At 41.4% G+C, this 22,460-nt stretch overlaps 1 protein-coding gene across 2 annotated transcripts in view; it reads left to right on the top strand.

Annotated features, from left to right (window-relative positions):
• arhgap21a (Rho GTPase activating protein 21a) overlaps positions 1–22,460 on the top strand; it is an 81,169-nt gene that overhangs the window by 34,749 nt on the left and 23,960 nt on the right. Inside the window, exons 1-6 of one of the 2 annotated variants that reach the window (XM_080050351.1) lie at positions 1,202–1,301; positions 5,134–5,322; positions 8,747–8,768; positions 19,541–19,633; positions 20,772–20,850; positions 21,233–21,287. In XM_080050351.1, the coding sequence (XP_079906477.1) occupies positions 19,567–19,633; positions 20,772–20,850; positions 21,233–21,287 (201 nt within the window). In that variant the 5' untranslated portion in view covers positions 1,202–1,301; positions 5,134–5,322; positions 8,747–8,768; positions 19,541–19,566. Of the gene's footprint in view, positions 1–1,201; positions 1,302–5,133; positions 5,323–8,746; positions 8,769–19,540; positions 19,634–20,771; positions 20,851–21,232; positions 21,288–22,460 lie in introns of those variants that run through there. The other variant, XM_080050352.1, reaches the window with a different exon arrangement.

Below are 22,460 nucleotides of genomic sequence, written 5' to 3' on the forward strand. Positions count from 1 at the left end.
TAAACAGTACATCTGTTATGTTGCCTATCCTTATGTAACAATGTTTATCTGTGTGTTCCCTGTTAAATAAGCAAATGCATAAATACAAAATATACAGGATTAAGGTGTGTGTTCACGAAACTCCTGGTATTCTCTCTGACCACCAAGCCTGCCTTAGTTCTTTGTAGTTGCCAGATGAGTTGCAGGCATGCAGAGGTGGGTGGGTTGGCTGTGTTTTTTTAAAACATTTTTTTTTACTCTGCATTTTTGTGCCTAGTAGATTTCACAGAACCCATATGCTTCCTTATCTGTATTGGCCCCACTTGACTTCCTCCGCTGGCTGTGAAAACAATCCTAGTTATTCTGTCGCCTGGCAGATAGCGGCTTTGTGCTGCCTCTGCTTCCTTCTTTAAAAAACTTTCCTCATATTTAACTCACATTTTGGCAAGGGTTTGCGTCTTGTCTTCTCCTTTTATTTGTTCTTATGATTTATTGATTACCTCGGACACGTGAGTTTGTCAGTGCGTGAGCTTAAAAGCGGTAGAGGTGAGTTAGAGAGAGATGGGAAAGGAGAATTCACTTTATGCTGCCTAGAGTGTGTGTGTGTGTGTGTGTGTGTGTGTGTGTGTGTGTGTGTGTGTGTGTGTGTGTGTGTGTGTGTGTGTGTGCTTACTCCAGGGAGAGTTTTGTGTGGAGAGTGGGTGGGTGCGTCAGTCCGTCAGTCGGCCTGGGCTCTCTGCAGTGCACTCAGCCGCTGCGCTCTCCTCTCGGCTGAGTGGAAACATCATGTGTCTGTGGGACGCCCAGAGGAACAGCCCTGTTTCTTCGCGACCAGAATAAACAGTTAAAGACGGACTGAGGGAGAAAGAGGGTTGCAAAATGGACCTGCACTTGGAGTAGACTTTCTAGAAGAAAAGAGGAACCAAAAGACACAAAAATCTGAAGCATTGTTGAGGATAGTTTTCATCTATTCTACAGTTTGATCTTACCACCTCAGACCTGGCTATGCCATGCTGGCCCAGAGGAACGGGCTACCGTCAGGCTGCAAGCCGGTTCCTCTTAAGGATGGCCCTGACCTGCGGAATGTAGACGTGAACGCTGAAGGCTGCTGCTCCCGCTCTCCTTCCCCGTCCTCTGGAGGTTGTCCCTGGGCTCGACTGGCCGGGCTGGACGGCTGCCTGTCCGAGCCCTACTGCCTTTGGTTCCAGCTCCTGGCAAGAGCCTACTGGGGCGAAGTGGAACTGGGGCTCACCAGTCCCAATCGCAGCGTATCTTGGGCTAAGCTCAGAGAAGCCTCCAGGAAGAACTGTGTCCGATCTCGGGTAAGGATTGAAAGATGGAGAGCATCCTTGTGAATCAGAGGAGATCGGTGGAGCCAGTTGTGTTGCAGTTTTGAGGCATTTAGGGATATGTTGACTTGAGATATGTGTTTAAGGCGATATTGGTGTCTGGTGGGAGGCATATAGGTTTACATAGGAAGCGTTTAGGAGGGGAGGAGAGGTTAGGGGCGGCTACACTTTGTTGTGCTGTCTGAGGAATTTTGTGTGCGTCATCCTGCTCTCCAGCAGCAGGGTAGTCCTGTTTCACTGACCGATATCTTTTTGTAACGTGAGTGTGTCTCTGTGTGTTTGGATTGTAGGTACCGTTTATTGTTGGTCCCTTCGGTAGTTTCAGAGTGACACTGTACGCTGTCAGAGGAAGATGTTGTTTGTTTTCCAGCTGTGCTTATACAGCAGTTCCTTGTAAAATAGAATTATCCCAACATATATTAGTTTTTAGCTAAAGCTTAATGGAATTAAGGCATTGTTCATTGCTGGACCAGAGTAGGGAATTAAAGACATATTTTCCAAATTAAAAAGGGGTGACTAATGGTAAAGTCTGTGTGGTCAGAGAGAGAGAGAAGTTTGGAAAGAGAAAATGTGAAGGGGAGTGAAAGAGGTAGATCTATGAGGTCACACAGCCCAGGACTGACTCACACACACACAAAGAAAGAAAAAAATTGTGTGGACAAAAGCTGAGTCCACATTCAAATACCTCATCTCATATACATAAAGATGCAGGGATAGGCATGCAAATTCACCATCCCGCAGGCCACTGCACCATATGGCAGCACACACATCAAACCCTCGGCCTACACATAATGGCGACTGTTTTGATGAACAGATTGCATGAATAATTGAGTTTTATTTATCAGGTAATTATGTGGGCTTGTTAGGAACAGATTTACAGTATTGCGCCTTTTTTAATATGACCATCTTTTCACTGAGGCATTGTGGTCAACTGTGGCAGCACTGTAGTTTCCCCTGCACTGCTCCTCTCCTGCTGTATAATTCAATATGTTATATATAGTATTTGTGTGTGCTTGTGAGTGTGTACCTCAGTCATGGCGCATTAGAGCTAAATGGCTTAGCTATTGCATAAGACCGTCGACATTAAATCTTAAGCGTGAAATCAAAACAAACAGCTGAGTTGGACCGTCAGCTACACTGTGGATCGTGGCTTACCTCCAGCTCCCCGCCGCTGGGTATTGGTGGTGATTTCACCAGTCAAACCATTAAGGCCCACACCCATCCTTCTCTCTCCAGAGGCCCAGGCTACATCTGCTGCTCCCAGACAGGCCTAGCAAAGAGGGGTGGATAGAAGGGAATGGGATGGGGGGAATGTCTTTGTTTTGGATCCACACCTAAAGATGTATTTTGGTAGGAGAAGAGCCTGTGGAGAGATCTGGGTTCGGGGCTGAAACTCTTGGCAGTCTCACATAGCCCCGCAGTCACTATGGTAGTGTTAGCAATAACCGCTAACGCACGCCCCGCGGTGCTAGTGGTTCAGCTCCAATCGTTACTCTGGTGATGGATGTGACAGAAGTCTAACTGCTGCTCAGACAGCTCTCAGCAGCAGCAGAGGTCAGAGCGTTTCCCAGCCATGGAGCAATGTACTGTATAAATGCGTCCTAGTGGTTAAGAGTTATAGAATATTTCCTGATGTATTTTAATGGTGGTGATAAATCTGGGTTTTAAAGTTCTTGAAATGGGTTGTAAGAAGAGTTGAACTAATTTAGAGAATTGAAGTCCTGGAGAATCTATTCTGAGAGTGGTGTCGTTGTCTTTTATGCTTTGACTAATGCAACACACCAAAAAAAACGACCAAAATGTTCTTGATGAATGAATAATGAAAATAAAGCTTGTTGCAGCCAATTCAATATAATTGAGCCTTTCATCACAATGCAATCTTTAAGATTAGATCTAACATGTGACCACCCATACTCCCTTTGTGTGTGTGTGTGTTTTTCTTAGGTCTGGTAACATCATTTTCAGGAATAGAGGGTCATGGAAGTAGACGAGGGACTCAGTGAGGTCCAAGTCAGCGTAAACACTTTGTTTTGCTGGAGATTTGGAGCGTGTCTGTTTTGCCATGTCTGTGCATTAATGTAATGTATTACGCAAGCTGAGAGCTGCCAGCGTTTAAGGGTTGTTTTTTAGCCTGCGTTAGTCACAGTAGGAATGTAGAAGATAAGTCTGTCATCATGCAAACACGCCAAATAGCCCTGCAAAAGCCCCAAATGTGCAATAACTAAAACCATATGTATGTATGGCTGTGTGTGTGTGAGAGCTCTGGGCAGTGCAAATGTGGCTCCAATGACGAATTCATGATTATGTTGACAGATAATGTGATCACTGACATTAACCACAACCTAGGTACAAAATGATTTGACTGTGTTTTTGGCCTCTGTCACCAACAGTATAACAGTTTTTCATCTACGGATACTTATTCATGCATTTATTATTTTCTAGTGAACAATGAGAGATATATTTCTCAGTTAAAAGAAAGTCTCAGCAACAGAGCAAGGATCAGTTTGCTGGTATAATTGAGACCATTTTTGTTTAACTTTTCCATGGCAATAAGAGTCGAGGAGTATTTTGAAATCTCTGACACTTTATATACGTGAACTAAAAATAACAGATCAAGTCTGGTATATGAGAAGAATAGTCAAATGATGAATTAACAAGGTTTTGGTGGAAATAGGGGGATATTGTTTGAAAAATTAAGTTTAGATTCATGTCATTTGTTTGTGTCTTTAAAAAAAAAAAACCTTAATTACAATCTTATATTCCCCGCTATATGGCCCACTGTTCTTGCATCAATCTGCCTTTGGTTTGTGATGACATACAGCAGAAGGAGTTTAGCTCAAACATGTTCCACATATTCAAGAGACAGCATTTTGTTTTGCAGGTTACAGTATTAGTAAGTGAGTGCTACAATCAATATTGTATCATTTATTCATGCAGCATTACTGAACAGAGACACATTTTTCAAACTGTCATTTACCAATAGGCCGTCTTGTTTACACTCTCTCCCACTTCTGACACTCGGTAGGAAAAGCTAAGCTAAGTTATAGCAGCATAACTGGCTGATCACCAACAGGGGATTTCTTTTATTTTCAAATCAAGGTGATTAATATGAGCTATGCCTTTAGCCATGGGCTGCTTCATCTGTGAAAACACACTTTTCTTTGTTTTAGCAATAACCACATTTATTTACACAATTACCAGGGGTGAAGTGGATGGAGTGACTGTACTGTGTTTGTGGCTGTGAGTTTGGTCTCTGCAAAGTTTCCCCCATTCATTGTTTTCACAACCACATAGATTTCTTTGTTGTGGAGCGATGCATCATCGTCTGCAGTAGCTTCCAACCTGTGTTGCCCAAGGGGTCCCATGATAGATATTGTGGGAGTTGATGATGATTTAAGGGGGAGGAAATCCAACAATATTATATAACAGATACGATTACGTTCATTTTTATATGACCTCCATAGGTTTTTAAGCGTTTTCTTCTTATTTACTACAGGGTACTTTCACCTGAAAGGCCTCCAAAAGTCTTAAAATTAACTTTAAGATGAGAAGATGTATTACCACACTGAAATAGGAAGCTGCAGCCTGCTTAACCTAGCAAAAAGACTGGAAAAACAGGTCTATTAAGCATACTAGATGCTGATTGACGATATATTATATTAACATGAGCAAAGAGACATGAAAGTGTTATCAATCTTCTCATTTAACCGTCAACAATAAAAGCAAACCTGCATGTTTTTACGCTGTTTATGTTTTGTAGATCAGCACACTCACACTCTTGTTTGTTTGTCTGTCCTCTCTTCAGGCCAAGCAGAAGGATGGGCGCGATCAGAGCGACGTATCGACGGTGGCGTCTCTCGGGCCGGAGGAGGAGCCGTTCTCCTGGCCGGGGCCCAAAACGCTTCACCTGAGACGGACCTCCCAGGGCTTCGGCTTCACTCTGAGACACTTCATCGTCTACCCGCCAGAGTCCGCCGTACACAACTCGCTCAAGGTGACATAACGCTTTTCTGTTACACATCTGATGACACTGGGACATATCAAAACAACCTTCAGTTCATGTACCATTTAATGCAATTAAGAGCGGAATAAGTTTGAAAATAAGCAAACATTCTGACAGTTGAAGGAAAATACATTAGTTTCCCAAAGTAAATACACTTTTGTTGATTCAAGTGAGGCCAGGAGGAGGATCTGACTTAATTAAAGACACTGTCATGAAACTCTTTGCTAAAACAGACATTGTATTGGAAACAGTTGAATACTCTCAGAGCATCAGGAGTTTTTCTAGTTGTTTAAGGCAACAAGTCTTGATTTATTTATTTGAATTAAATGTTTGTTTTTTGAGACTAAAATGCAGTAAAACTCAGTTGTTCCATTCCCTTTGTAGTAGCACCTGTACTATAATCAGTGCTGTATACTATTCAAATAGACTTGAGCCTTCAGCCCATTTCATCATTATAAAGCGTAAAAGGTGTTTTCATTAACTAGTCTAGTGCAAGAAAATTCTCCCAAAACTACTTTGGTCATGTTGTTCTCTGTTTAAACTCTGGCCTTCCAAAGTGATAACTAATGATCAGTGTTCCTGATAGTCATATGAAGATGTAACTCTAACTTTTCAGTGTCTATAGTGATTAAAACCTCAGATTTGTGTGACACTTTGGGGAAGGACTTTAAAGAGTTATGACCCTAACTTTCCATTTTGAACACAGACAAACACCACAGTATTTACTGCCGTTGAGAAATCATTCCCAGCTCCATACTACGTACTAATCGCATACAGTGTGTCCTAATTATCATAGTTTACTGAGTTTTGTTGTTTTGACATCTTCCTGAAACTGTTTCACCACCATCCAAAACACTTGTTATAATTGATTCCAGCTGTTTGGAGCTCCTCAGTTTTCATTTGTGCGACCAGAGTTGTGAAGTTTGAGGAATTGTTTTTTTTTCTTCTGTTTTGCATTCCCATTTTCAAACGTTTCTCTTCAAATGATGTCCTCAGTGTTCTTCAATGTGTGAAGACATAAAGAAAGGCACTTTCATGGCTAATTGAACAACAGAATAGGTTCATGTTTTGGCCACGAGTTTAATTATTTCAACGTGGTTTCTGAGAAATCGTGTTGTTGTTGCAGTTGGGAACAAAACACCCAACATGGCACCACTGATGTTGCATTCATCCAAAACTGATTGGACATTGTGTTTCCCATTCTTCCAAAACTGATTGGACATTGTGTTTCCCATTCTCTCAACACCACATTGTTTTTCACACACATTGCCCGCTGTTTGCAGTGCACATAAGAGAAGTCTAAACGTAAAAGGCACTTTGGGAGTCTTAGTTAACTTTTTAAACTGAAGTTAAACTGAATATCTTTGGGTTCCATACACTGTTGGTCAAGGTGTCACTTTGGGCATTAGGATAATTACGGCTCCTAGCAAGATTGCAGCCATAATAATTCTGCACATAACCAAAATCAAGCAGATTTATTATACTGATGTCTCTGAATTATATTTGAAGTTTATCCTTACAAAACATACCTGCTTGGAATTGTAATAGAGCATAGGCTATTGAAATGGTATGGTAGACACTGCATAAGCTCTTTGAAACACGATCAATGCTAATCTTATTTTGCGTTACAGTTGAGACATTAAATGTGTTTAATTGCTATGTTGCTTACACGGCCGTCGCTGACAGACACCAGACTAAAGATCAGTACAATGTTCCGGTTGAACTATAATCAGTTATGCAGTAAGAGCCTCTGTGACTTGTATCATCCCACCTGGGCCGTCTGCCAGCCTTCCTCTGGATAACATCAGCACCAATCGGCCCCCTTTGCTATTAATCCTGACGTTACAGCACTCTAAATGGGTGCAACGTAGACTAAAAAGGCTTTGGGTGAATACGCCAGGGCTTCTTGAATGTGCCGCAGTACCAAATCAGCTTCCTCAAACCTTATCACCGCCTTCCTGACTATTCGTTTTTATAAGTGATAATTCAGGATTCTTAAGTTTATTTTGACAACCTCTTCAGATTGCACACACGGATTTCCTACTAAGTTAGAATAGTGTTAAGTGTTAACTGTTTATAGCTTTTGGCTTTGGTGCTGCATGTTAAAAGAGAAGCTGGCAGGACAGTTAGGATTTTAACACAATTTTGCAATCCAGAAAAGATTCAGTTTCTCCTAGAGGCCTTATTGGGTATCACTTATGTTGTTTATAGCCACTTTGTGCTACTGTGATGTTGCTATAACTTATTAAGAGTTTGAAGGGTTTACAGATTTGAATTAAACTGACATTGGAAAGTTTGTCTCTTAGAAAATGTAAATGTCTAAGGTGCAAACCATGCAACATTGATGCTCAAGATTAATCATAAAACAGAGAAATATCTACATTTAGTTGACATTTATTCTCATTGATTCATATTATTAATTTTGTGATATTGATATGGACTTGTATGACTAAAACAACACATCTGTTTCCTTGACTCTGCTGTGGGTTTCTTATCAAGGGAGGTGAATCTGGGAAATACTAAAACTGAAACCGCTTTACACCCTAAACAGTACTCCCATTACGTAACCCAGAAGTAGTAAAGTAGAGTAAAAAAAAAGAAGAAAAAATAAATCCTCATCCTTGTACATTCATCGCATTTCATTGTAATTACTTTTAGGGTCTTGGATGGGAGCTTTTGATTAATCGCTGTTTGAGGATATTGGGGGTTAGCTTGAAGAGGGTCAGAGCGTCTTAAGGAAAGCTTTGGGAGAGCAGGGAGTCTTAAAGGATACATGGCGACCATATGTGTCACCGAAGGGAGATGGATTAAAGAAAGGAGTGTGTGGATCTTAACTGAGGATCGGAGGGAAATTAAGGTTTTATATGTGTTTAGGGAATGGAAAAAAATAAAACAAAAACATGGCGGCTATGAAGTGGCTTTGCTTTCTTGTCACAAGGATTGCTCTGGATCACCTTGTCCCCTCCTGTGTTCTTACTCTAACAGTGTTAATGATGTTGCTGTGGTGAAGGATAAAGGACACTCTGTATTAACTAAGCATTCTGATTAACTATTCATTTGTTAATATTTGTTTTCATGAGTCAATTAATAGTTCAGTCTGTATCACATTTACTAACATTTACTGATGGACTTGTTAGCAAGCAGTTGCTTATTTACACAACCAGCGGTAATGGTGCAACAGAGAGGTGAAGGAAATGCCTGCTACTTGCTTGTTTTGCATTTTTCCGTAAACTAATCGACCATGAAACTGAATGAAATTGTCAGTTAATTTCCCGTTGATCAATTAATCCATGGTTAGGTTGAGAGACATTATGGGTATTGTTATCTGTATCATGTTAAAAATGTTTTTTCAAATATATTAATGTTATGATGAAGAAATAATTCTAACATTCAATGCTTTTCTATTTTCTTTCAGGATGAAGACAATGGAAGTCGAGGTAAGTGTTCCAAACAAACCTAATATAAATTGACTGTGTGCATTAGAGATGTGCTCTGTGGTCTGGGACATCAGGTGTTGCATTAAGAATGGCACAGAAACCATTAACACTCAGCCATTCCTTACAATAATGCTCAAATTAGGATTGACAGCTCATTACTCTAATATATTCTCACTCCTTTTAGCTTGAAAAAGATGAACCTTTGTGCCTTTGTCCAAAAACATTTCATTATATTTTGCAATTAAATCCCCATTGATAGCTTTCTAGCTTTCTAAAAGCAGTGATTTGGCTGGGGGCCGGTTCCAGTGTAAACAACATGCTGCAGGTGAAGGTCTTCTCTGCAGGCTGTTAGGCAGACATGCGGTGTCAAGCTGTACTTTGGTGTCCTACGCTTTAGTCCTCACTCTCTTCAGAATGGCAGTCAGAGCAGTTGACTTGGCACGGCCTCGGCATTCCTCAGAGCATCCAGCTCGTCCCTCCAGTCCCTCAGTATTCTGCTCACGTCTGCAGCCCAGCATGAATGCAGGAAGACTGCTCTGCTGCGCCCCATTACAAGCCTTTCCTTTAAACAGCCCGGCATCTCACGTCTGTGTGGCATAGCAAAACCACACAAGCCAAGCGTACACGGGCTGCTACAAACATGCACAAAGACTGAACGGCTACAGTGCGGTTTTATAAAAGAATTGCATTTGTATGCAAATAAATATCCACTCATTGTGGTATTAAGTGATGCATCACACAAGGGATGTTTCCTATTACCCAGTTAATGTATCTGAGCTCAGTTTTTGGTAAATCTTGCGTCTTGAAAACAAACATTTCTGGGAAAAGAGATTTTTTTTTGTGTGTGCCTGTAATCAATGGGAAAAAAGCGAGCAGATAATCATCGTTAGCTATTTGTTTGGGTTGTAATGAAGCTAAATCCCCAGCAGGTGTGATTCAGTGGATGTGTGTGGCGTGAGTGGACAGTGAGAGTGAAGAATCCGAGGTTAGGGGTGGACGAGTGCAGCGCTTCGTGATAAATCTGACTCTTAAACGCCTCTCGACGGGAAATTGAGAGATTCCTGTAAGTGTCCCTCATCATCCCTCTTGGCCCTCCGTGTAACATTCCACACACGACCCCCTCCCCGCCCATTTTAACCCCTTCCATTACCAGCCCTGCCTCATTCAACACAGGCATTATAACACACACACACACACACACACACACACACACACACACACACACACACACACACACACACACACACACACACACACACACACACACACACACACACACACATAGGTACATTGCTGGGGCAAGAGAAAACCCTGCAGGGAATTTGCATGACTTCACGTTCTTACACTTTTTATTAACTTAAATTCCTTTGTGTGACTCTACCTTGAAGAAGTCGTGTTAAAGCCCAGGTTTGACTGTGTGTGTGTGTGTGTGACATTCATTAAGTAGTACGTGTTACAGTACGACGTGCATGAAAACCATTAATAGTGACGCTCCAAAGCTAGTGAGTAATGAACTTGCCCTGCAGAGCCCTGGTGCTGCAACAGGAAGTGACTTGGCTTTCTCCCAGCGTCTCATAAATCCTCCTCAGAGATCCAGCAGTATGATGCAGACAGGTAGTGTAGGGCCACAGAGGTGGACGTCAGCTACAACTACAGAGGGAATGTCTATGCAAGGCCACAGCTTAAAGCAAATGAGGGCGGAAAAACAAATCAAGAATAAACAGGAATAAGAATCAAAGGCTCAAATTTGACTACGTATATTGTAACATTATGAAAATGTAAAGCTCACAGATTGATACAGATGTTAGAACATTATGATCATGTTGTGAACTGTGGTGCATTTGTTTGACTGTGGTACATGGATTCATTTCCAAGTTTATTAGGTGCATCTAGCTAAAAAAATATTCAGTCTAATACAATAGTCCTGCAATAAATCTTACCTCCATGAAGGTTATATAATAGAACAATAGAAACACCTTTCAGTATAATGGGTATACTATGTATTCCTCAACTGAAAAGCCCCTGAACCTTGTCTATTCTAACCTACTTTATTTGAAATGGTTGAAAGTTAAAGCCAAAATCGATTGCGTTTTAAAGGATGCTGATTCAAATGAACTTCAGTAATAGTAGTTGCCGCACTGTTGTTTGTAAAATGCTAAACCATGAAGAGTGAAGTAAAAGCAACGTTATTCAACCTATCTCTTCTCCAGAAGAAGAATCTTATTTTTTTGATCCAATGATCAAGCTCTAACCGGAGCACATGGGCTGAGATTGAACATGTATTTTTGACCTTGGAAACAGCTGTTAACCAAATGATCTTACAACAGGGTCCATTTAGTAGTTTCTCTTGAGCTTTTTTTTATATATCATACAGTGTTTGCTCAGGTGTCAAGGGTACATGGCCAAATTTCCCTTTTCAAACATTTCCTCAGCACTTAAAGGACTTTTTGTCCATGTTGAGCTTGAAAGTTAACCTCCTAACATCTCAACTTCATTAGTCTCTGTGTACATGTTGTTTCAGATGGGTATCGACAACCGATACTTAATTGGTACTGGTTCCTGACCGCTCATTACCAGAATATCTATATAAGCTCCAGGACAGACAACACTGCTATTGATTTTGCATCGTTAACTCATCATAACGTATCAGCATTTTCAAACTCTTAATCATCCCCTATTGATATTGAAGCTGCCAGTGTCGAGCTACAATTACATTTGACCTTATATAACTTCTTGTTTTGCTTTAACTTTAGCAACCTAAAATAACTATTGAATCTTTTCATGTTATGTCCTAATTTACTACACCAAAACATTGAGAGAAGTATCACTAAGAGATCAACAGTATATAGTGTAGGTATCAATCAAATCCTAATGATACATATACACCTTTTCATAACAGAAAGCGGAAGGAACAGACAACCAGTGAAATGAAATACAAAAACATTTGATGTATGTTTTAACTTTGAGATGTGTCATATCTTACTGATGACAATACATTGTTGTTGCATTGCATCATGTGAAAATCCACCAAACTGCTGGTGGCCATGTAAACTAAACAGGATCCATATCAAAACACCTGTAAAAACCACGTAAACACACAGACCCAGACAGACAACACATCACATGTCCGTGGTTGTTTTAAACGCTAAAGTTCCATTCTGCAGTTTTCTGTGGCAAGAGTCTGTGATGTTTCTCTGCAGCCTCCTGGCCTCCCCAACCCGCTGCACTGCAGTTTATTTGCTTGAGTCCGGGCCAGTGTGTGTGTGATGAGGCTGTTGGTGTTTGGAGAGAGAGCGAGAGGGGGGTGGGGGGGGGCTGCCGACCGCATGTTGACTGGCTGGGTGTTGCCGCTGGAAACACTTCAAAACCTCCAGAAAACACACACACACACACACAGACAGTCAAAACCCACACATAGACACTGTGACGTAGATACACAGATAAACCAACGTAAACATTGATGTACAGTTTGAAAGGCGCATAGTTTAAACAGTGAAGCGAAGGAATGGTGTGTGTGTGTGTGTGTGTGTGTGTGTATGTGTGAGCCTGTTTGTGTGTGTGTGCGTGTGAGTGTGAGTGAGTGAAGTATGGATCTGTTTATTTCCCTTCACAGCGGTTGTCTACATACCAAGCGACTGTTATCCCAAATCTTCCTCTCTATCTCACTTCCTCTCTTCTTCCCACCCTCCGCTGCCCGTGTCTCTCCCTTTCCTGTATCTATTTCTCTTCAGCCGTGTGTGTGTGTGTGTCTGTGTGTGTGTGTGTGTGTGTGTGTGTGTTTTAGCAAGTTGTTGAAGGGTAAAATCCGAATGAGGCGTCCTGTGCTGCGGCTTACGAAGCATGTGGTACCTCAAGAGAAGCAACTTAGGAAAAAGAAATATCTCCATCTGTTCAAATATTTGTTTTCCATTCAACCCGAAACACATTTTCTCTACAGATACAAGCTTTATTTCCCCCTCTTTTTTTTCTATTTATGTTTTTGTTCAATCTGGGTTCCTTCCCATAACGTTTGCACAGGGAACGTAATGCAGCACAAGCAAACAGAATTCCCCAGTATTCTCCAGTGGGCTTTTTTTACTGCCCCACCTTCTTTACCAAAGCTCTGTCCAAAGTTTTTCTCTTCTTTTGGCCCCTCTGCTTCTTTTTCTTCTTCTTTTTCGCTTGGCCCTCACTCTGCTTATTCTCCCCTGTTTACATCTTGTCTTTCTCTTTCTCTATCTACACTGAACACAAATATAAACACTTTTTCATGTGCTCGTTTTTCAAAGATCTAAGACTTTTGCTAAGTACTCAAAAGGCTTATTTATTTCACATTTTGAGTTATTGAGCACTTCTCCTTTACTGAGAAAATACGTCCACCTAACAGGTGAGATTTGGCATGATTATTGCATGGTGTGCCTTAGGCTGGTCAGATATGAGCTATAGTTACCTAGCTCATAAAGCTTCTGTAACTTACGTGAGTTAGTTAAAAAAAATGTCTGACGGACTTACAATGATTCCTGCTGACTTGTTCTCAAACTCCAATCTTGTGACATTTGTCTTTTAAATATGCATAGTTACTACTGTACATAATATGTTAGAAGTTTGATGCAAAAGCTGCATGTCTGAGGCAGTAAGCCAGCGTCCTCACCAGTTGTTTATGCACGTTTTCCTATTGCACTGTAGAGCCAGCCAGTTGGTTCTAATGTTAAAGGTATGCTAAGAAAATATGCCAGTACAGATTGTTTCATTCATTTTAACATGAACCTTTTTGGCTGCTTGGCTCAAATACTTGTTCCTCCTATTTTCAAACAGTATGATGTTTATTTTGTAGGTAATATAAGAGAAAAGACTTGCAGGGTTGAAGACTAACACATGTGTTTGGCAAACCCAGCGCTATCTCCGGCAATGTTGGCAAGGGCTCCTGGAGTGTAACTTGCCCAAATCTGTTAACCTTCGCCTAAACCCAGATAAAGTAGCATTCTGGCTGCCACACGGTTGGAAAATATGGCATCGCTGTGCTAATGTGAGCGTGGCGTTTTAACCTGCTGTAACCCCACAAACTAATGGGAGTAGTTAATGACGTGCTACTATTAGCAGAGCATGCTAACAGTCGCAGCTTAACACACAGTTTAATCCATATCTTTTACTTTTTGCCCCTTGTGTTCTTTGATTTAGGAAAAGTTAGAAAAACAGACGCTCACGGCCAGTTGGCTCATTTGGTGCATTTCTTGAATCAGTATTTAAGACTAAAATCACCCCATGTGTTGCCAGATGTTGGTCACTTGTTCCCTCAGTTGATGTAAAACTCCCTCTGTGGATTGTTTGGCTTGTTTTACAGAAAGAAAAACAAAACACTGAATCAAGTTTTTCAGTTTTTTTTCTTTTCGCCATGTGGTCAGGGTAATGTCAGTACATATCCTCTTCCCACTGTGTGGGTTTTGCTATTTGGAATTCCTATAACAATAAAAGATGGAAAGTACTCGACCACCTTCCTGTTTGTTTGTGTGTGTGTGTGAGTGGAACGAGTGGACAGATGTGGCGGTGTTGGTGTCAGGCATGTCTCTCCTAGGTTAGGAATGCTACAGTCTTGGAAGGGACTTATTGTAGTAATCACAGTTTTCCATGAATTTAGCCCCAGTGGGTGTTACAGATACATATACAGTTGCACAATATTCTGTGTGTGGGTGGCTTGTACAACTTCTGTCCATAGACACAAGAAAAAACAAATGTCAATAGATATGTTAGAGGCAATTTGGAAACAGTTTCACAAAGTAACCTTACCTCAAGCTCTACTTCTGTCCTTTTTCCAGAGCCTTCTGTAAGTATTTCAGATTGTCTTTTTATTTATTTCACAATTTTGTTGTTCAATCAAGTTGACTGTTTAAAGCTTGATTCATGGTCAATACATTTTTTTTTAACGGATGTGTTGTACGTAATCAAGGCATACCACATTAACTGTATTTGGATTATTTTTGATATGGGAAATTATGGGTTATGTTTTACTACTAAAAATTAGATTGTTTTTGTGCAGTTGTCATATTTTCATCACTTCATTCGCTGTGACAGTGATCTGCGGTCGTCAGAGTAAGTTAAAGGTTAGCAGTGAAAATACCTTATTCTTAATGTGTGGTACTGTAAAGGAGAAGAAAACTGAGACTTTAACCAACCTCTTGATTTCTAGTGGGATCAGAAACGTATTTGTTGTGTTGTAGCCATACAAATCTCGGGACTGCCCCTAATACAGTGTTTACTCAATTAATTACATTGAAGGACTCCTGATTGGACAGTGTCAGTGATGAAAGGGGCTTTAAGTTGTATTGACATTGCTGAGGTTTCTGACATCAAGCTGTGGCTGTTATACAAAGTGCAGTGATAAGTGAAATGAGACCTGTCCGTCACAGGCCGGCACCTACTAGTCACTTTGCCTTCTGACAAAAAAAAATAAATCTATTGACGTAGTTTGGATTTGGGTTCATTAAGTATTTCAAAGGAGGTTGAGACTGGTGCACACAGGTGTTTAAGCAGAGTTTAAGCTTTCAAAGAAGAGTTTTGTTTGGACTAGATTTGTCTGTGAGCTGCACAGAGTGTGTCTTTGTGGGAATGGGAGAAACAAAGGCAGAATTACCATATTTATTTTCACGATGGCTTCATCTGCTGTTTTTAAGCAAATCCAAAGTTTCTTTTGAGCTGAGGTCGGACAATAAAACCTGCTGTGCTTTTGAAGGAAGTAAGGAGTTTATGTATTTATGTGAAGTGTACTTGTGCTTTGACCTTCCCACGCTGTGTGGGGGGAAACACTACGCCAGGATTATGTGACTCCCATTTTCATATTTCCCTGCTGGAAGGGACCTGACGTAGATAGCCATCTGAAGACACACACACTCCTCACTCGTCAGTGTTTGAAGTGTTGGGAAAGGTCCACCCTCTTATCAGTATCATAGAGATAAACAAGCAACACATCTGCATAACTTTTGTTTATTTTTTTAAACTTGTACATTTGTGTTTTGTAAATGTGAGCGTGACACAAACGGTCAAGATGAGCGATTGCGATGGAGAGGTATTGCGCCAGGGTTAATGCAGTGTGCGGGCAGCGGGCCCAGCCCTCTGTAGAATAACATTATCTAACCCAAAACAACGGGGGGAGAGGGGAGCTGGCCGACACAAGCGGGCCCAGCTGTGCAGCCAGGGACAAGAGCCAAACCAGAGAGAGAGAGAGCAGCGCTGACACCCAGCCAGGGGACGGCCACTGCTACGATTGGACCTGATAGGGTTGTGTCAAAAACGTACAGTAAGAAACAGAATGGCCATGTTTGTGCTTTATATTTAATTGGAATGTGAGTTCTGGTTCACGATGCAACATTTTCTTGCCCTGGAAAACTCAAAACATTTGGGAGAAGCAAACAAACACGTCAATTTGTGTCTTTTTTTAAGACTAAACATCTTTCCTCATAGAAGCTTTCTCACATTTTGTCTTTTTTTTTCCTTAATCAAGACAAAGCTGTGTCGTTGTTGCTTGTCGTATATTGCACAGTAGTAGTTGTAGTGAATTTATTGAGGAATGAATCATCAGATAATCAATAGTGAATGCAATCGTCTCAGAGCCCATTGTTACACAACATTTGAAAGCCAGTGCGGTTTACAATTAGTAACTTTATTAGGTCAGTTCAAATATAAATAACACACACACACACACACACACACACACACACACACACACACACACACACACACACACACACACACACACACACGTGCCAATTTAGGCTCAGAGAGTATTTTCACTCAATTTGAGTTGGTGGTAACATTCTGCTCTGTTCAACAGCATACCTGCAATTATTTAATAATAAATTAAGGCCAAGGTTTTTCTTGCACCTGCTGTTAGTGATTTGTAAAATGTCATCAAAACAGAGTATCAAGTGGCTTGTCCGCTAGTAAAACATTTGCCCCCCTCCTAAGTGTATGTGATGTTATTCAACTCTGATTCTGCCTTTTGGAACGGGGCTGATGTATTTCAATAATCCCACACACTGGTTTATATGCTTTGCTAAGACAGTTGGGAGCATTATAAAAAAAATATATATCCAAAGCTTTAGATTTCCACATTTAATCCCGTTCATCCAGCTGCACGGCATGGAAACTTCCAGAATCCAATTTGTGCTGCAGAGTTGTTGGCGTGGTCGGTTAGATTGGCTTGGGATTGGGAATTTGCCTTTTACACAGAGAGAGAGAGAGAGGGAGAGGGAGAGGGAGAGGGAGAGAGAGACTTGCAGAGAGAGAGAGAGGAGGGGAGCTAGAGAGAGCATTAGCTGACATCTGTACCTACACATTGGGTCGGCAGTGTCCGACATTGTGGCTACGATGCTGCACATAAATCCATCCAATCAAATTTCATCATTCCCTGTGAAGTGCTGGCCTGGAACAGATCCACATTGTAGCACTTAATTTTTTTTTGGCATATGTCAAGTTTCTGTCACCGGGTCATCCAGTAACATTATAAACAGCAAGAACATGAATAGTGTGTAATACGGTGTTGTCCTGGACAGTTGTACGCTTAGTCATTTTATGGGCTACACTGCCTTCTACTGGATCCAACAGGAGCCTACAGCTGATGTAGAATATGCTGTATATTTAGTAGTGACTTGACAGTGAATGAGCAGGTAAGGAATACAGAAGCACTTCATAAAGGGCACATTGACTGATGATGGGTATCAACCTTGTGACCTTTAATTTGATGGAAAACATACATTTTTTAGCAAAAGTGTTGGTGATGATTACATCTTTGTAAGCTGTGAAAAGGCCAGAGTGTCAATTTAAACTTTCTTAGCTGATGTTGTTTGATGTAAACAGACACTTTATCTATGAATCAGATCCTTGTATTAGGCTGCAGTAACATTTTGAGCCACAGGGGGGAGGCAGCAGATTGTGCTGGCAATGGCATTCACCATACTATCATGCTGACTTCACAACAGGAAAATGGACATTAAAGGTGACATGCTTACATTATTACAAACTCTAATGAAAACTCTGGCATGTTTCCGGAGAGCACTTGAGACTTTAGTTAGTTAGTTAGTTAGTTAGTTTATTCGTCAAATGCACAACATAACAGGCAAGCAGTCATAGCTGGCAAGGAAATTTTTGTGTTCCAAGCTCTCCTCAATAATGCAACAATAAAAAATTTAAAAATAGTATAGAGTATATAGAGTAAAAGAGTATCAACGTATAGTGCAATAAGAACCAAATTTTAGATAAAATAAACCTAGAATATATGTACAGTATATATACATATATATACACACACATACACACATATATACAGTATATACATATATATACATATATATATATATATATATATATACACATACACACACACACACACACACAACATGTAAACATGTATGTAAAGAATACATATACACATATATATAAGTGTCTCAGACAGCAGTTAAGGGACTTGCGGAGTTCAACATTCTTGTGCTGCTTGGAAAAAAGCTGTTCTTGAACCTGGTGGTTCTGGTTTTGATGCTCCGATACCGTCTGCCTGACGGTAGCAGAGTGAACAGTTCCTGGCTAGGGTGGCTGTGGTCGTTGAGGATGCGCTGTGCTTTTCTCCGACATCTTCGGGTGTAGAGGTCATGTATGGATGGCAGATCACTTTAACGTGGCGAGTTTTAATTCCACTTGAGTAAATAAAATAAATAAAAATATGTACACTTTGAAGTTGCTCCTCATCTGCCCATCTTTCCCACATCTGCTGCAGTGCAGCTGTTCAGGGCTCCACATATTGCATGGGGCTCCTCTGGGCCATGCATGATACATATGTGCCTGTCGCTGCTGTGTACATCTGAAGTATGCCGTCCATGACAAGGGCATGCTCAGCTCAGCTCAGTCAGCGTGCCCTGGGGAAAGAACCGCGCTATGCTCTGAGTTTCTTAAAGCCGGCGGACTCTTGGCAGCTGAGACCAACCCAGTTGAGTCTCGTAGTTCAGGGAAAGATGATTTAGCCGTCTTTATCAAACTCACAAACAAAGCCCCCCATCTGTATCACAAACACATCTTCTACATGCATTTGAAATAAATTGTAAGGGATTAAACATAGTCTAAATGAGCTGGGTTTTCTCTGCTAGCTTGCCATATGCACAGCATACGAAACGATATGGCATGGCGTCTCTCTCCACCACATGAAACCAAACTCCCTTGTGGCTTGTTTGCCTGAAGCGCTGTCAGCATCCTCTGACCTCTACTCACTCTCCCGCTCTCCAGGTCAGGACTCTTCTGACAGCAAAGTGGAGCCAATGGATGGATGTGTCAAGGGACGGGGGACGGGGGGGGTGGAGGGGGGGTTTAGCATGTGGAATAGACTGATATAGGGCTTGGCAATACTTTTAGAAGTGGAAGAATTATTTCCCCAAGAGCTGTAACTACCAAAGCCACAGTGGAATTGAGTTTCTTTTTAATAATGAAATCTGGAAATAATGCTTATTTAGATTGTCAAGTCAAGTTCAAGAAGGTCTTTAATAATCTATTAACCGTTTACATTTTATTTTCACGTTACAACCAGAACATCTTTTTCCTGTTAGAGTGAGTGAGAAAGATCAGTGACCTCAGACTGTACACAGCGATTGATACCACGAGTGAATATGTGAGCTGATGCCACAATGTTGCTGCTGCTGAATTCCCAGTTCCAGTGCAATGTGTCCTAGTTGTGACTCTACTTCAGCGTGTGAACCAATCGGCTTGGTGCCCGTGCTATCACTCTAACTCTCTCTCTCTCTCTCTCTGGTTGCCAGGGAGACAGCGGAACCGTCTGGAGCCAATGGACACCATTTTCGTCAAGCAAGTGAAGGAGGGAGGCCCCGCCCACGGAGCTGGACTCTGCACAGGTACACACACAAATACACAAATACACACACACACACACACACACACACACACACACACACACACACACACACACACTCACTCACTCACTCACTCACTCACTCACTCACTCACTCACTCACTCACTCACTCACTCACTCACTCACTCACTCACTCACTCACTCACTCACTCACTCACTCACTCACTCACTCACTCACTCACTCACTCACTCACTCACTCACTCACTCACTCACTCACTCACTCACTCACTCACTCACTCACTCACTCACTCACTCACTCACACAAACAAACAACGTACGCACAAAGTTTCTAAGGAAATCGTTGCACTCTATCTGATAAGCGGCAGATCTTATGATTAACTCTGCTTGTCTCACATCTGACCAAGAGCTCTGTTTGATGCCAAGATTTCTTCACGTCTCTACTGTAGGTAATTCCACTTCCTTGTGACCCGCCAGGCAAAACAGATACGAGTTACAAAATAACAGATGGCTCCTTTGTGGGATGTTGAACAAAGCGTAATATGCACACTGTTTTCCCAACCCATCGGCTTCTCCACCGTCTCCCACATTCTCTCTTGGCCTATTCATGCGTGAATAATTTCTAATTTGAAGCAGAAAGGTGAACATACTTCCTTGTGGTGATACAAGTGAATCATCTCCTTCCAGTTTGCCTGAAAATGGAGGTGACAGCTAAATCTCTGGGCTCGGTGCTTGTCGGCATTATTGCCAGGTTAGCACTCTTGCCTTGCAGGAAATGTTAAGTGGCCTGGACAAGCCCTCTAAACTGTCGGCTTTTATCTCTTCACTCTTGTCCCCGGAGACAGCGGGAGAGCAGTGTTTTCCCACAATTATCTAGTTTCTCTCTCCCAAGCTCACCTCGCCTCTCTTCCTGCAAGATGCCCATCTTTAGAAAACTTGAATGGAGATAAATGGTCCCTTCAAATAAACAAGTGTTGGTTATTCTCTGTTTGATCCAAGCCCAGATATGTGTTTGTGTTGGAAGGAGCTACTCCACAGTGGTTTCCCTGGTCAATACACGCATTGACTGGATTCCAAAACCTTTTTATGAGCAACAAAGAAGAGCAGTGTTTATTTTTCCAGTGAACAACAGGCCTTTAATTTATTCTTGATTCTCTGCAGGGGACCGGATAGTGAAGGTGAATGGAGAGAGCATCATCGGGAAGACCTACTCACAAGTCATAGCCTTGATCCAGAACAGGTAAACATTTATTTGAATGGTTAAGGTAGAGTGAAAGACCCTGATTCCCAAGTTTCCATTTATCTCTTCACTGCCAACACTCCACTGCATGTTTATCGACACAGCAAACGGGACAGGGCTGTTGTCAAACTTTCAGGGAAAAAAATACTTTTCTGTTTTCCCGGAGAAAAGAATGTCCTAATCGCTGACAAGCAAATGTGTAGCACCAGTTCACACTTCATTAAACTGCTGCTATTGAAAAGGTTAGATTTTCCAAGTAAAACTTGTTGTCTTGAGAAATGCCATGGCTTTCCACAGTTTGAGCCCTGTGTTGAAACTGTCTCTCTCTTTCTCTCTCTCTCTCCCTCTCTCTCTCTCTCTCCCTTTATCTCGCCTCCCTCAGCGATGCCTCCTTGGAACTATGTGTGATGCCAAAGGATGAGGATATTCTGCAGCTGGTAAGCATTTATTCATCAGTATATATTGAAAGGCTGCTTGAAAATGCAGATCATATCGCAGCTTTTATACTAGGCCATTGCCCTTTTTAACTTGTATTTTTTATTATTTATTTATTTATTTTTACTTGGAACTGGAATAAAAATGCTTTTGAAAGGAGTCTTGACTGCATTTGGTTTGTTTAACCTGTACGTAAACAGAAACAATGTAACAAAACCTGTCAACCGTACTGTGATCTTGCATGCTGCATACAGTTAATTCACTCAGGTTTTGTTCAACAACACAAATGTTCCCACATGTCACACCCACTAAAATAACACATTTGTTTTACATGGTTGACAAATCAGTCATATCCCAGCCTTTATATTGTTGGTAGGTGTGTTTTGAACTTTGGACTAGTCTGGTTCTAGCTGTTTTTCCCATGTTTTCTGAACAAAATGGTTACCTAAGCTAAGCTAAACACATGAGTTTGATATTTATCTTCTCCTAATTTTAATTTTTACAAAGAAAGTAAATAAGCAAGGTTCCCAAAATCAAGCCCTCTGGTAAGCAACGCCACCATCTGACTCACTTAAATCGAGAGAAAGTGTTGACTGGTTGTTCTTACCATACAATTCTGCCAGTGGAAGTCTGATCTTAATCACCAAAAGTGACTTTTACTTCTCATGTCAGGTAGATGAGGAGATATGGGTGACCTAGTTTCGGAAAAATGTAAACTTGATTTTTCATTCAAAAAGACTCTCCACACCCCCTCTACCAGCTCATTGATGCAAACAGCCAGCCTACGCGATCGGTCAGGGTCCAGATCCTCTCAGACGAAAACAACAAAAATAAAAAAAAAGACAGCGCCATTCCACGTGAAACCGGTCGCCACACGCTATCCACCTCTGTTTGGAAAAAAATATCTCTCTGCGCAGAGAACTGTGTCAGATCCCACTGTGTTGCTAAATTCCACACATAGCTTGTTAGCCTGGTCGCAGCTCACCAAAAGCCACAGAAACTCGCTTTTGGCATTTTGGAATGAGACTTGAGTGCTCACAAGGCCGAGGGATTCAAATGAAGCGATTAGCTGTGTCTCACCGCTGAGGAAAACATGTCAAATTAAGGAGAGGATAGTATTTAACTTGGCAAATACATTTTTCTCTTTGTGTATGATGTAGTTGTTTTTCTGTGTG

The sequence above is a fragment of the Ammodytes marinus genome (genome assembly GCF_949987685.1).
Source record: "Ammodytes marinus genome assembly, chromosome: 21".
In the NCBI taxonomy this organism is placed as follows: Eukaryota; Metazoa; Chordata; class Actinopteri; order Uranoscopiformes; family Ammodytidae; genus Ammodytes; species Ammodytes marinus.